We start from the raw sequence: 14,257 nt of genomic DNA, 5'->3' as shown, positions 1-14,257 counted from the left end.
GAATCGTCGACGACGCCGAAATTATCACAACGTACCCGGATTCTGATATAAGTACACAGAAACCCAAAGGTTACGAACTTACATTATCAACAATTGTAAACGTTGGCGTTAAAAAGGTAAATAATCATACAATCTGTAATTCTAACCAAGAGGAAGATGACGAATTTGTTACTGAATCGTCACGCAATCCTGAACAGATTAATTATCATTTTGATTATAATGACAATAAGAAATTTTCTATAAATACCCATGAAAATGATAATAGTCATATACGTCGCGATAATACGCGGCGTACTTCCTTCCACAGATATAAGGAACTCGAGAAAAAAAATCAATTGAACAAAAATAAAATATATAATACAGAAGATGATATTCGTAGTAAATATCCCACGGTCTCTGCATATCCCTCTATCTCTGATCATACACCAGAATTTGTATATATCACTTTGGGTGACGAAACTGTTGATTTCTCAAGATTTTACACCGATATTGATGATAGTATAGGTACAACATCAAATAACTTTATAAATCAAGATAATGTACAAGATAAACAACTCTTAGATAGTGAAAATATATCACATTATAATACCAAGCAACTAAATGAGTATGAAAAAGCTTTGACACAAACATGTAGTACCAGCCGCCACGAGGAAAACCAACCTAAAATGGAAAAACTGTTCCCAAGTAAAGAAAACGAAAACGAAATGTTAAATATTATTAATTTCAAACCAAATATTACAAGCACGACATCTCCTGAAGATAATACTATGAATGCTTTACGGCAAAAGCCAGTTACTATGTCGGTACTTCAAGATATGAATCTATCAGAAAATAAAAGTTATCCAAAGGCCAGTAAGATTTCTTTTCAAAATGACGATAATTGCCAAAAGCCTGCTTTTGAATCAGTTACAAATTTTCCGTACTTACGTAAACAGACTGAAATCGAAATTAACGACGAAAATTTTATAACGTCTTCAAAATGGAACCCATTTCATTCGAATAAAGAGTTAACATATGATATAAATAAGGGTTTAACAACTGATTATTTTGATCAAGTAGTAAATAGTATCACAACACCGGAAGACTTTCCTAATAATAAAGTTAAAAGTATTTTTTATCAGAAATCGAAAAATAATGAGGAATTACAAGAAAATAACGAACAAAGATCTAAATCTGTACTTTCTACTGAAAGCCAAATAACATCGAGTGTAGATAAATCTATGTTGGATTTTGAAAGCTCGTCTAATGTTCATGGGCTAGAAAATAATGATACATGAATAACAGTACTATTGTAACAGATATTGTATCAAAAAATTTAGAAAATGTTAAGCGACAACATAGGCGTAGCGAACATGCAAATAACTTGAAGAATGTGATAAAACAATATCAAAAGATGACACAAGTTGAGAGACAAGATCAGAATAGCATTGAATTTACAACACTTCCATTGTCTGATATGGCTGTTACTACTAAAAAGTCATTTACTAATAAAGACGAAGTTGTAGAAACTGAATTATATAATGATTTTAAAAAGCCTAGAGGATTACATGACTTTATCGATGATGATGAGTCTCGGTATGAAATATCAACTCATAGTCAAATATTAGAAAAACATAAAAGCAATGATGATGAAGAGCCATCATTAGTTCGGTATTATGAAAAATGGCATAATTTTTTGCACAAAATGAATGAGAGCGCTAGAAATAATTTCAAACTCGAAGAACTAAGAGTTATGTACGAAAATATGCATCAAAAAGATCTTAATGATGACGTACACGAACTCCTACAGAATTTAGAAATGCAACGAAAACTTGATAAGCAGCACGGTGTAACAAATTATTCACAAGATTCGACAGTTACACACCAAACACCGGATTCGACCCCCAAACTTGAAAATTCTCTCATAGAAATGACGAGTGAAGAACTTAAACGAGAGCAAAATAAAAATAATGAGGATGATTTAGATAACATCATTTTAGGCCCATCCAGATCAGCTCGTACTACCAAATTGAATACGGAATTTAATAGTCGCGAAAAGAAATATGATTTTGAAAGCTCGTCTAATGTTCATGGGCCAAAAATTGAGCACAACACGAATAACAGTCCCGTTGATCCTATGCTTGCAGATATTGTTGCAAAAAATTTAGAATATGTTAAGCGACAAGATTGGCATAGTGGAAATGCAAATAATCTGAGAAATATAAAAGAGCAATATCAAAAGATGAGACAAGTTGACATACAAGATACGGATATAATTGAATTATCAACAATTTCATTGTCTGAGGCGACTGTTGCTACTAGAGGGCTTTTCACTAGTACAGACAAAAACTTAGAAATTGAATTAAATAATTATTCTGAAAAGCCTAGAACATTATATAACTTCATTAATGATAAATCTCTTCATGAATTCTCAACTCAAAATAAAATATTAGAAAAACATGAAAGCAATGACGAAGTGCTCTCAGTTCCGTTTTCTGAAAAATGGGCTAATTTTTGCACAAAATGAATGAGAGCACTAAAAATAATATCAAACTCGAAGAACTAAGAGTTATTTACGAAAATATGCAACACAAAGATCTTAATGATGACGTACACGAACTCTTACAGAATTTGGAAATGCAACGAAAACTTGATAAGCAGCACGGTGTAACAAATTATTCACAAGATTCGACAGTTACACACCAAACACCGGATTCGACCCCCAAACTTGAAAATTCTCTCATAGAAATGACGAGTGAAGAACTTAAACGAGAGCAAAATAAAAATAATGAGGATGTTTTAGATAACATCATTTAGGCCCATCCAGATCAGCTCGTACTACCAAATTGAATACGGAATTTAATAGTCGCGAAAAAGAAAAAGTACATGTAGGTCTATTTAAACATACAGTTTTCTATAGAGGTTTCGAAGCGAATTCGAATAAAATGCTGTGGTTTTTGAAACATATAGATAAGCATCTGTACAATGGAAATTATAAAAGCAGTGTTTCCCAAAAAATAGTAAAAGAGTTAATTGAGAATATCCAAATACTCAAGAAACAAATACAAAATGAGTGTTATATATATAATGTGCGGCGAAAGAAAGTCAAGTGGTCATTACGTAAATGACGTTATAGAGAAATTAAATGGTTCAATAAAGATTAATGCATATGAAGATCATAATCTAACCCTCAGTAATATACATATTCCAGATGATCGAGAATTGAGCATAAATAAAACAACCAAACCACTTGTCTCACTTTATAAAAATTCGTCAAAAAGCAATCCGAATCCTATAAACTATGACGATGCAACTGTTATAATGTTGCCAGTAAGAGGTCGTTTTAAATCTATGTGTTTCAATAATGATCCAGTGCCCTATTTTGGCGATAAAAAGAAGAAAATAAAGAACCAAAATTAAATGGCGACTCTAATTTGAGTCCAACTACTGATATTACTACATGTTCTGACACCACTTTTAAAGAGTCGGAACCTAAGCAAATTTTAATTGACCAAATAAATTCAGATGATACTCAATCGAAAATTAATAATTGCAGCGAATTCAGTAACACCAATGCACCCATTGATGCTACTACGGATTCTGACACCACATCTGAAGAGTATGAACATCTAGACTTTGAACTTATTAAAATATCACATCGAGATGAAAATAAACACGTAGAAAACATCAATAAAAATTTGGGGGATTCAGATGAAATACATATAAAAGATACAGAAGCTGCTGTAAAATTCAGGCTACCCAAGATTATAGCATAATGAAAAACGATACTGAAAATCGAGCTTCTAAAAAGAAAAAAATGGCGCTGTTGAAATCTTTACGAATGAAAGTGAAGTAAATCATGATTCTCGAAAAGATGATAAAATACAAATTAAAACCCCTCAGGAACAAATTGATGTTAACGATATGTCTTTTAAAATCAACCAAAATAAAGATGACCAAAATTCCAAAACAATGGAGGTAGATACTGAAAATCAAACAAATGAAAAGGAAAAAAATGGCGCTGTTAAAATTTGTACGAGTGAAAAGGAACTAAATCATGATTCTCAAAAAGATAATGAAATACAAATTAAAACACCACAGGAACAAATTGATGTTAACGATATGCCTTTTAAAATAAACCAGAATAAAGATGATCAAGATTCTAAAACAATGGAGGTAGATACTGAAAATCAAACAAATGAACAGGAAAAAAATGGCGCTGTTAAAATTTGTACGAGTGAAAAGGAAGTAAATCATGATTTTCAAAAAGATAATGAAATACAAATTAAAACACTACAGGAACAAATTGATGTCAACGATATGCCTTTTAAAATAAACCAAAATAAAGATGACCAAGATTCTAAAACAATGGAAATTGATACTGAAAATCAAACAAATGAAAAGGAAAAAAATGGCGCTGTTAAAATTTGTATGAGTGAAAAGAAAGTAAATCATGATTCTCAAAAAGGTGATGAAATACAAATTAAAACCCCACAGGAACAAATTGATGTTAACGACATGTCTTTTAAAATAAACCAAAATGAAGATGACCAAGATTCTAAAACAATGGAAGTAGATACTGAAAATCAAACAAATGAAAAGGAAAAAAATGGCGTTGTTAAAATTTGTACGAGTGAAAATGAAGTAAATCATGATTCTCAAAAAGATGCTAACTTAGATAAAACTCCTATATTGGGTATACTAATTAAAACCCAAGAGAAACAAATTGATGTAAACGATATACCTTTTAAAATCAACCAAAATCAAGATGACCAAGATTCTAAAACAATGAAAGTAGATACTGAAAATCAAACAAATGAAAAGAAAAAAATGGCGCTGTTAAAATTTGTACGAGTGAAAAGGAACTAAATCATGATTCTCAAAAAGATAATGAAATACAAATTAAAACACCACAGGAACAAATTGATGTTAGCGAAATGCCTTTTAAAATAAACCAAAATAAAGATGACCAAGATTCTAAAACAATGGAGGTAGATACTGAAAATCAAACAAATGAACAGGAAAAAAATGGCGCTGTTAAAATTTGTACGAGTGAAAAGGAAGTAAATCATGATTTTCAAAAAGATAATGAAATACAAATTAAAACACTACAGGAACAAATTGATGTCAACGATATGCCTTTTAAAATAAACCAAAATAAAGATGACCAAGATTCTAAAACAATGGAAATTGATACTGAAAATCAAACAAATGAAAAGGAAAAAAATGGCGCTGTTAAAATTTGTATGAGTGAAAAGAAAGTAAATCATGATTCTCAAAAAGGTGATGAAATACAAATTAAAACCCCACAGGAACAAATTGATGTTAACGACATGTCTTTTGAAATAAACCAAAATGAAGATGACCAAGATTCTAAAACAATGGAAGTAGATACTGAAAATCAAACAAATGAAAAGGAAAAAAATGGCGTTGTTAAAATTTGTACGAGTGAAAATGAAGTAAAGCAGATGCTAGATAAAACTCCTATATTGGGTATACTAATTAAAACCCAACAGAAACAAATTGATGTAAACGATATACCTTTTAAAATCAACCAAAATCAAGATGACCAAGATTCTAAAACAATGGAAAGTAGATACTGAAAATCAAACAAATGAAAAGGAAAAAAATGGCGCTGTTGAAATTTGTACGAGTGAAAAGAAAGTAAATCATGATTCTCAAAAAGATAATGAAATACAAATTAAAACACCACAGGAACAAATTGATGTTAACGATATGCCTTTTAAAATAAACCAAAATAAAGATGACCAAGATTCTAAAACAATGGAAGCAGATACTGAAAATCAAACAAATGAACAGGAAAAAAATGGCGCTGTTAAAATTTGTACGAGTGAAAATGAAGTAAATCATGATTCTCGAAAAGATGCTAACTTAGATAAAACTCCTATAATGGGTATACTAATTAAAACCCAACAGAAACAAATTGATGTAAACGATATACCTATTAAAATCAATCAAAATCAGGATGACCAGGATTCTAAAACAATGGAAGTAGATACTGAAAATCAAACAAATGAAAAGGAAAAAAATAGCGCTGTTAAAATTTGTACGAGTGAAAAGGAAATAAATCATGATTTTCAAAAAGATAATGAAATACAAATTAAAACACCACAGGAACAAATTGATGTAAGCGATATACCTTTTAAAATAAACCAAAATAAAGATGACCAAGATTCTAAAACAATGGAAATAGATACTGAAAATCAAACAAATGAAAAGGAAAAAAATGGCGCTGTTAAAATTTGTACGAGTGAAAAGGAAGTAAATCATGATTCTCAAAAGGTGATGAAACACAAATTAAAACCCCACAGGAACAAATTGATGTCAACAACAATGAAAATGAAGTAAATCATGATTCTCGAAAAGATGCTAACTTAGATAAAACTCCTATAATGGGTATACTAATTAAAACCCATCAGAAACAAATTCATGTAAATGATATACCTTTTAAAATCAACCAGAATAAGGATGACCAAGATTCTAAAACAATCGAAACAGATACTGAAAATCAAACAAATGAAAAGGAAAAAAATAGCGCTGTTAAAATTTGTACGAGTAAAAATGAAGTAAATCATGATTCTCGAAATGATGCTAACTTAGATAAAGGTCCGATAATGGGTATACTAATTAAAACCCAACAGAAACAAATTGATGTAAACGATATACCTTTTAAAATCAACCAAAATCAGGATGACCAAGATTCTAAATCAATGGAAGCAGATACTGAAAATCAAACAAATGAACAGGAAAAAAATGGCGCTGTTAAAATTTGTACGAGTGAGAAGGAAGTCAATCATGATTCTCAAAAAGATAATGAAATACAAATTAAAACACCACAGGAACAAATTGATGTTAAACGATATGCCTTTTAAAATAAACCAAAATAAAGATGACCAAGATTCTAAAACAATGGAAGCAGATACTGAAAATCAAACAAATGAAAAGAAAAAAAATGGCGCTGTTAAAATTTGTACGAGTGAAAATGAAGTAAATCATTATTCTCGAAAAGATGCTAACTTAGATAAAACTCCTATAATGGGTATACTAATTAAAACCCAACAGAAACAAATTGATGTAAACGAAATGCCTGTTAAAATCAACCAAAATAAAGATGACCATGATTCTAAAACATTGGAATTAGATACTGAAAATCAAACAAATGAAAAGGAAAAAAATGGCGCTGGTAAAATTTGTACGAGTGAAAATGAAGTAAATCATGATACTCGAAAAGATGCTAACTTAGATAAAACTCCTATAATGGGTATACTAATTAAAACCCAACAGAAACAAATTGATGTAAACGATATACCTTTTAAAATCAACCAAAATAAAGATGACCAAGATTCTAAAACAATGGAAGTAGATACTAAAAATCAAACAAATGAAAAGGAAAAAAATGACGCTGTTAAAATTTGTACGAGTGAAAAGGAAGTAAATCATGATTTTCAAAAAGATAATGAAATACAAACTAAAACACCACAGGAACAAATTGATGTTAACGATATGCCTTTTAAAATAAACCAAAATAAAGATGACCAAGATTCTAAAACAATGGAAGTAGAAACTGAAAATCAAACAAATGAAAAGGAAAAAAATGGCGCTGTTAAAATTTGTACGAGTGAAAATGAAGTAAATCATGATTCTCCAAAAGATGCTAACTTAGATAAAACTCCTATAATGGGTATACTAATTAAAACCCAACAGAAACAAATTGATGTAAACGATATACCTTTTAAAATCTATCAAAGTAAACATGTCCAAGATTCTAAAATAATGGAAGTAGATATTGAAAATCAAACAGAAGAAAAGAACAAAAATTGTGCATCTAGAACCTGTACGAACGAAAATGAAGTATATCACGTTTCTCAAGAAGATGCTGTCCTGGATAAAACTCCAATAAGGAAAATAATCAGTTTTACCCCACAGGAAAATATCGATATAAACGATGTCATAAACTTGGATTATAATAATGGCTTGTCGAATACCATGTCACCTTATAAAATTTACCAAAATAAAGATGTCCAACACCCTAAAATAATGGAAGTAGATACCGAAAATCGAACAGATGAAAAGGAAAAAAATGACAGGTCTAGAACCTGTACGATCGAAAATGAAGTAAACCATGATTTTCGCGAAGATGGTGCCCTAGATAAAATCCTAACAAGGAAAATATTCAGTACTACTCCACATGAAGATAGTGATGTAAATGACGCCACTAACATTGAATATTATAATGGTTTATCGCATAATATATCACCTCATGAACTCTGCCAAAATAAGGATATTCAAGACACTAACATAACGGAAGTAATTACTGAAAATCGAACAGATAAAAAGAAAAACAATGATGATATCTATACTAATGCAAATGAAAAGAAATATGATTCTAGAGGAGATGTTTCTACAAATGCGAATGAAAAAAACTATTTAGAAAAAAATGTTACAAAAAAATCAGGTGTTGCGAAAAAACTCATTTACATCTGTTCGCCAAAAATGAAAAGAAATGCTATTAAATTCAATGACTCAGATACGAATATGCCATTTCATGGCCAGATTATGATAAAACAAGGTGATGACATATTATCAAATGAATATCTTAAAACAATCAAGTGGAATGACAATGAGTGTAATTACAATGATATGCCATATAAAGATTTTTTGGGTGTTTTAAGTGCTCTTACACCAGAAGAATTTACAGCATATCAGAGACTCGCTGATGAAGCAGAATCAGAATTAGATGATGAAAGCCACTCAGAATTTAAAAACGATTTATCAAACATATCTGTAATGAAATCACACAAAACATCAGCAAATTTACCAAAATTAAATAAACACACAACTGTTGCTCTAAAACAATTAGAGCAAAATTTCACTGAACAAAGGGTTTCAAATGATAAAAATAAAAAACATATGACGCCATTTTTAACAGAAAATGATGAAAATATCGCTAACATCACCAAATCGAATGATAAAGAAAATAATACCATTACTCAAGTCAAATGGACCAGGAAAGAAAAAAATAAAAAGCCTAAGACGCCACTGAATAATGGAACGAAAGTTATTGACAGTATTACCAAATCAGACAATGAAGAAAATAATACTATCAGTCAAGACAATTCAAATAGGAAAAAAGAAAATAAAGAACATTTGGCGCCGATTACTACAGAAAATGATGAAAATATCGTTTCAACGCCCAGTTATTCACTGGATAATAGAACAGAAGTTACTGGTATCTTCACCAAATCGAACAAAAAAGAAAATAATACCAATACTCAAGACAAAATAACTAGGAAAGAAGAAAATAAAAAAACCTAAGACTCTACTGAATAATGGAACGAAAGTTATTGATGATATTACCAAATTGAACAATAAAGAAAATAAAGCTATCAGTCAAGACAATTCAAATAAGAAAGAAGAAAATAAAAAACATTTGGCGCCGATTACTACAGAAAATGATGAAAGTATCGTTTCAACGCCTGGTTATACACTGGATAATGGAACAAATGTTACTGGTAACTTCACCAAATCGAACAAAAAAGAAAATAATATTACTCAAGACAAAACGACTAGGAAAGAAGAAAATAAAAAGTATAAGACGCCACTGCATATTGGAACGAAAGTTATTGATAATATTACCAAATCGAACAATAAACAAAATAATACTATCAGTCAAGACAATTCAAATAGGAAAGAAGAAAATAAAGAACATTTGGCGCCAAGTACTACAGAAAATGATGAAAATATCGTTTCAACGCCTGGTTATACACTGGATAATGTAACAAAAGTTACTGGTAACTTCACCAAATCGAACAAAAAAGAAAATAATACCATTACTCAAGACAAAACGATTAGGAAAGAAGAAAATAAAAAGCATAAGACGCCACTAAATATTGGAACGAAAGTTATTGATAATATTACCAAATCGAACAATAAAGAAAATAAAGCTATCAGTCAAGACAATTCAAATAAGAAAGAAGAAAATAAAAAACATTTGGCGACGATTACTACAGAAAATGATGAAAGTATCGTTTCAACGCCTGGTTATACACTGGATAATGGAACAAAAGTTACTGGTAACTTCACCAAATCGAACAAAAAAGAAAATAATACCATTACTCAAGACAAAACGACTAGGAAAGAAGAAAATAAAAAGCATAAGACGCCACTGAATATTGGAACGAAAGTTATTGATAATATTACCAAATCGAACAATAAAGAAAATAAAGCTATCAGTCAAGACAATTCAAATAAGAAAGAAGAAAATAAAAAACATTTGGCGCCGATTACTACAGAAAATGATGAAAGTATACTTTCAACGCCTGGTTATACACTGGATAATGGAACAAATGTTACTGGTAACTTCACCAAATGGAATAAAAAAGAAAATAATACCATTACTCAAGACAAAACGACTAGGAAAGAAGAAAATAAAAAACCTAAGACGCCACTGAATAATGGAACAAATGTTACTGGTAACTTCACCAAATCGAATAAAAAAGAAAATAATACCATTACTCAAGACAAAACGACTAGGAAAGAAGAAAATAAAAAACCTAAGACGCCACTGAATAATGGAACGAAAGTTATTGATAATATTATCAAATTGAACAATAAAGAAAATAAAACTATCAGTCAAGACAATTCAAATAAGAAAGAAGAAAATAAAGAACATTTGGCGCAGATTACTACAGAAAATGATGAAAATATCGTTTCAACGCCTGGTTATACACTGGATAATGAAACAAAAGTTACTGGTAACTTCACCAAATCGAACAAAAAAGAAAATAATACCATTACTCAAGACAAAACGACTAGGAAAGAAGAAAATAAAAAGCATAAGACGCCACTGAATATTGGAACGAAAGTTATTGATAATATTACCAAATCGAACAATAAAGAAAATAAAGCTATCAGTCAAGACAATTCAAATAAGAAAGAAGAAAATAAAAAACATTTGGCGCCGATTACTACAGAAAATGATGAAAGTATACTTTCAACGCCTGGTTATACACTGGATAATGGAACAAATGTTACTGGTAACTTCACCAAATGGAATAAAAAAGAAAATAATACCATTACTCAAGACAAAACGACTAGGAAAGAAGAAAATAAAAAACCTAAGACGCCACTGAATAATGGAACAAATGTTACTGGTAACTTCACCAAATCGAATAAAAAAGAAAATAATACCATTACTCAAGACAAAACGACTAGGAAAGAAGAAAATAAAAAACCTAAGACGCCACTGAATAATGGAACGAAAGTTATTGATAATATTATCAAATTGAACAATAAAGAAAATAAAACTATCAGTCAAGACAATTCAAATAAGAAAGAAGAAAATAAAGAACATATGGCGCAGATTACTACAGAAAATGATGAAAATATCGTTTCAACGCCTGGTTATACACTGGATAATGAACAAAAGTTACTGGTAACTTCACCAAATCGAACAAAAAAGAAAATAATACCATTACTCAAGACAAAAAGACTAGGAAAGAAGAAAATAAAAAGCATAAGACGCCACTGAATATTGGAACGAAAGTTATTGATAATATTACCAAATCGAACAATAAAAAAAATAATACTATCAGTCAAGACAATTCAAATAGGGAAGAGAAAATAAATAAAGAACATTTGGCGCCGAGTACTACAGAAAATGATGAAAATATCGTTTCAACGCCTAGTTATATTCTGGATAATGGAACGAAAGTTATTGATAACATCACCAAATCGAACAATAAAAAAAATAATACTATCAGTCAGGACAATTCAAATAGGGAAGATGAAAATAAAAAACATATGATGCCACTTACTACAGAAAAGGATGAAAGTATGGTTTCAACGCCTAGTTATACAATGAAAAATGAAATGGAAATCACTCAAGGCAAATCGGCTAGGAAAGAAGGAAATAAAAAGCAAATGACACCAATGAATAATGGAAGGGAAGTTATTGATAACATCACCAAATCGACCAAAAAAGAAGAAAATAGAAAGAATATGTCGCCACTGAAAAATGGAACGAAAGTTATTGATATCATCATCAAATCGAATAATAAAGAAAATAATACTGATACTGTTGTCAAATCAAACAAAAAAGAAGAATCGGATTTAAATATTGTTTATGGCAAATTAAAATACAATAATAATTACAGCGCAAAGCGCGAAATATATGTTGACAATGGCGATCAGAAAGATATGGAAGATACAGAAGAAATCAAGAAATTTTATGATGATAATGAAGACCTTTTTAAAGATTATAATCCTACGGAAACAAAAAAGATGATAGAGTAATTAATCCCGAGAAAGAATCTAATTTGCACGCACAACAAATTAAATCAGGGCAAAATACCACTCTTCATAAAAACAGTTTGTCTTCCAATTATTCTGCCGATTCTATGGATAGCTTTCAAAGATTATCAAGGAATTCAGCAAGTGCGGTACAACAAAATAAGACAACAAATGCGGAAGAATCAATTGCATTTGCAGAAAATTCTGAACAGCCAGCCCATACGGGTCTATTACCATTAGTGATCAGCGAAGAATTACGTAAACATGGCGATGATGATGAGTGGAAAGAGCAAATGATAAAAAATATAACTGACCAAATCGATACGGGGCGTCTTAAAGTTAGTGGAAACAGATGGCCATTAAAGCTGAGAGCAATGAAAAATGATAAACTCAATAAACTCAAAAATAAGAAAAAAGGCTTTTCCAGAACGCAAGCAAATTCTGTAATCGGTATAGAAAAAAACAAGTTCCTTAAACAATTTGATGAAATGCTCTTTCATAATAACACAGCTGTCTTCACTGAAAGTATGCAATTAAGCTCAGATGGCACAACTACTATTGAATATCAGCCAAATATACCACTCAATTTTCCAGTTACGAAAATTGAAAAGTACATAAACCACGCCGAAGAAAAGACAAATGCAGGAAATGATCATAGAAATAAAAGCATTATTATAATGGAACAAGCTAGTAAACAAAATTCTAACTTGCAACAAAGTATAGATGTAATAAATCCAACGACTCTCAGAAGTAATGAACTCGCTAGTGATGATTTAATTCGTCAAGAAAATGAAACACGAATTGACACGCCAGATTTCATAGAAGGTAAATCACTAAGAATAGACGAAACTAAAAATAATCATAAGGGACCTATTGTTAGTTTTAGTCCAGAATTAACAAAAATGATAACGTTGGAACGTAAAAATGACATTTTATCACACAATCTTGAGAAATCAGCTTCTAACAATTGTGATAATAAAAATGACTTACTTTTGCATTCTGATCAAATTTCACAAGAAGTGGACAGTGATTTGAATCATAATTTTGGTAAAATAATTTCGACCCATGATGTTCAAACACTTTCTGATGTTCGTGAAGAAGGTCAAAAGGGCGATATTATAAATTCTTACGCTAATTCAGGTAAAATTAGTCATGTAGATAATGAATGGTGTAAAAAAAGGAATGAATTCGCTAATAAAAGCTAAAATTTCTAATATAGAAAAATGCAAACGGGAATTTTTGGATGCGAAAGAAGATAGAATACTGCCGTTTACTACAATCTACACCGATGACAATCGATCAAATTCGCCACCGCTGTCAGGTCAAATTGCTGCTCCCGACAGCAACTAGTATTAAATATTTGACTTCAAAATTCAAAATTCGAAAAAGTGTATTTAAAGTCAACATACAGTAAAACAGAATAAACTATAGTGTCAAAATTTTCTTGATATCTCTCAATTTACTAATTGATTTTATTATGTGATCAAATAATTCAAAATATAATAAAGTGTGAATATACCAATATACCTATGCTAGAAATGTTTGTTTCAGTATTCTCGTTGTAATTGTCGTTTTTGTCAACAGATGTCGGATCAATTTATTCACGATGTCTGTTTTTCATCGATGTTAAAGCATTGATATATGTGAACTTGTCCGTTGTTTGTATAATATGCTAAAAACGCAATAGAGTTAATTTATCTTCTTGATCGTTTGCAAAGCATATTAATATGATAGTATGATGTTATTGTTATGTAAATCTTAGTTAATAATTAAAATCTATAAAAGAACTAATGGAAAATGGCTAGTGCTCTAGGACCAGCCGAAATGGATGGAGGCTGGGCAGAATTTTGCGAGCGTCATGCAAAATTAATGTCTCAAGATTTTGCTAAAGCCTGTGTACAATATATTGCCGTAAATCTACCGGGAAAACGCTAGGAACAGTGTCTCTCACAGAGATTTTATGAAA

At 30.5% G+C, this 14,257-nt stretch overlaps 2 protein-coding genes across 2 annotated transcripts; both read left to right on the top strand.

Annotated features, from left to right (window-relative positions):
* Positions 1–3,066: 3,066 nt before the first annotated feature.
* On the top strand, positions 3,067–6,872 carry LOC113381048 (intracellular protein transport protein USO1-like). The gene is made up of 6 exons (XM_026620041.1): positions 3,067–3,316; positions 3,505–3,722; positions 3,883–4,833; positions 4,896–5,571; positions 5,666–6,261; positions 6,312–6,872. The coding sequence occupies exons 1-6, from the start codon at positions 3,067–3,069 to the stop codon at positions 6,870–6,872; spliced, it is 3,252 nt and encodes a 1,083-aa protein (XP_026475826.1).
* A 37-nt stretch (positions 6,873–6,909) lies between these two features.
* On the top strand, positions 6,910–13,188 carry LOC113381049 (probable serine/threonine-protein kinase DDB_G0282963). Its single transcript, XM_026620042.1, has 6 exons — positions 6,910–8,861; positions 9,009–9,229; positions 9,291–11,427; positions 11,595–12,290; positions 12,371–13,116; positions 13,172–13,188. The coding sequence occupies exons 1-6, from the start codon at positions 6,910–6,912 to the stop codon at positions 13,186–13,188; spliced, it is 5,769 nt and encodes a 1,922-aa protein (XP_026475827.1).
* The last annotated feature ends 1,069 nt before the right edge of the window (positions 13,189–14,257 follow it).

Source organism: Ctenocephalides felis, unplaced genomic scaffold (assembly GCF_003426905.1).
Source record: "Ctenocephalides felis isolate EL2017-DRISC unplaced genomic scaffold, ASM342690v1 CF-g0.4_SCAFFOLD_02536, whole genome shotgun sequence".
Lineage (NCBI taxonomy): Eukaryota > Metazoa > Arthropoda > Insecta > Siphonaptera > Pulicidae > Ctenocephalides > Ctenocephalides felis.
Note: the sequence above shows the minus strand (reverse complement) of the source record. Positions and strands in the feature narration are given on the sequence as shown.

Bases quoted from the DNA above. Each gene is read 5' to 3' on its own strand.
- LOC113381048 (XM_026620041.1), top strand. From the start codon at position 3,067: ATGTGCGGCGAAAGAAAGTCAAGTGGTCATTACGTAAATGACGTTATA. The intron at 3,317-3,504 runs GTCGTTTTAAAT...AAATAAATTCAG, and splicing joins TATAATGTTGCCAGTAAGAG to ATGATACTCAATCGAAAATT. The intron at 5,572-5,665 runs GTAGATACTGAA...ATTCTCAAAAAG, and splicing joins AGATTCTAAAACAATGGAAA to ATAATGAAATACAAATTAAA.
- LOC113381049 (XM_026620042.1), top strand. From the start codon at position 6,910: ATGGAAGCAGATACTGAAAATCAAACAAATGAAAAGAAAAAAAATGGC. The intron at 11,428-11,594 runs GTTACTGGTAAC...TAATACTATCAG, and splicing joins ACACTGGATAATGAACAAAA to TCAAGACAATTCAAATAGGG. The intron at 12,291-12,370 runs GTAATTAATCCC...TCATAAAAACAG, and splicing joins GAAACAAAAAAGATGATAGA to TTTGTCTTCCAATTATTCTG.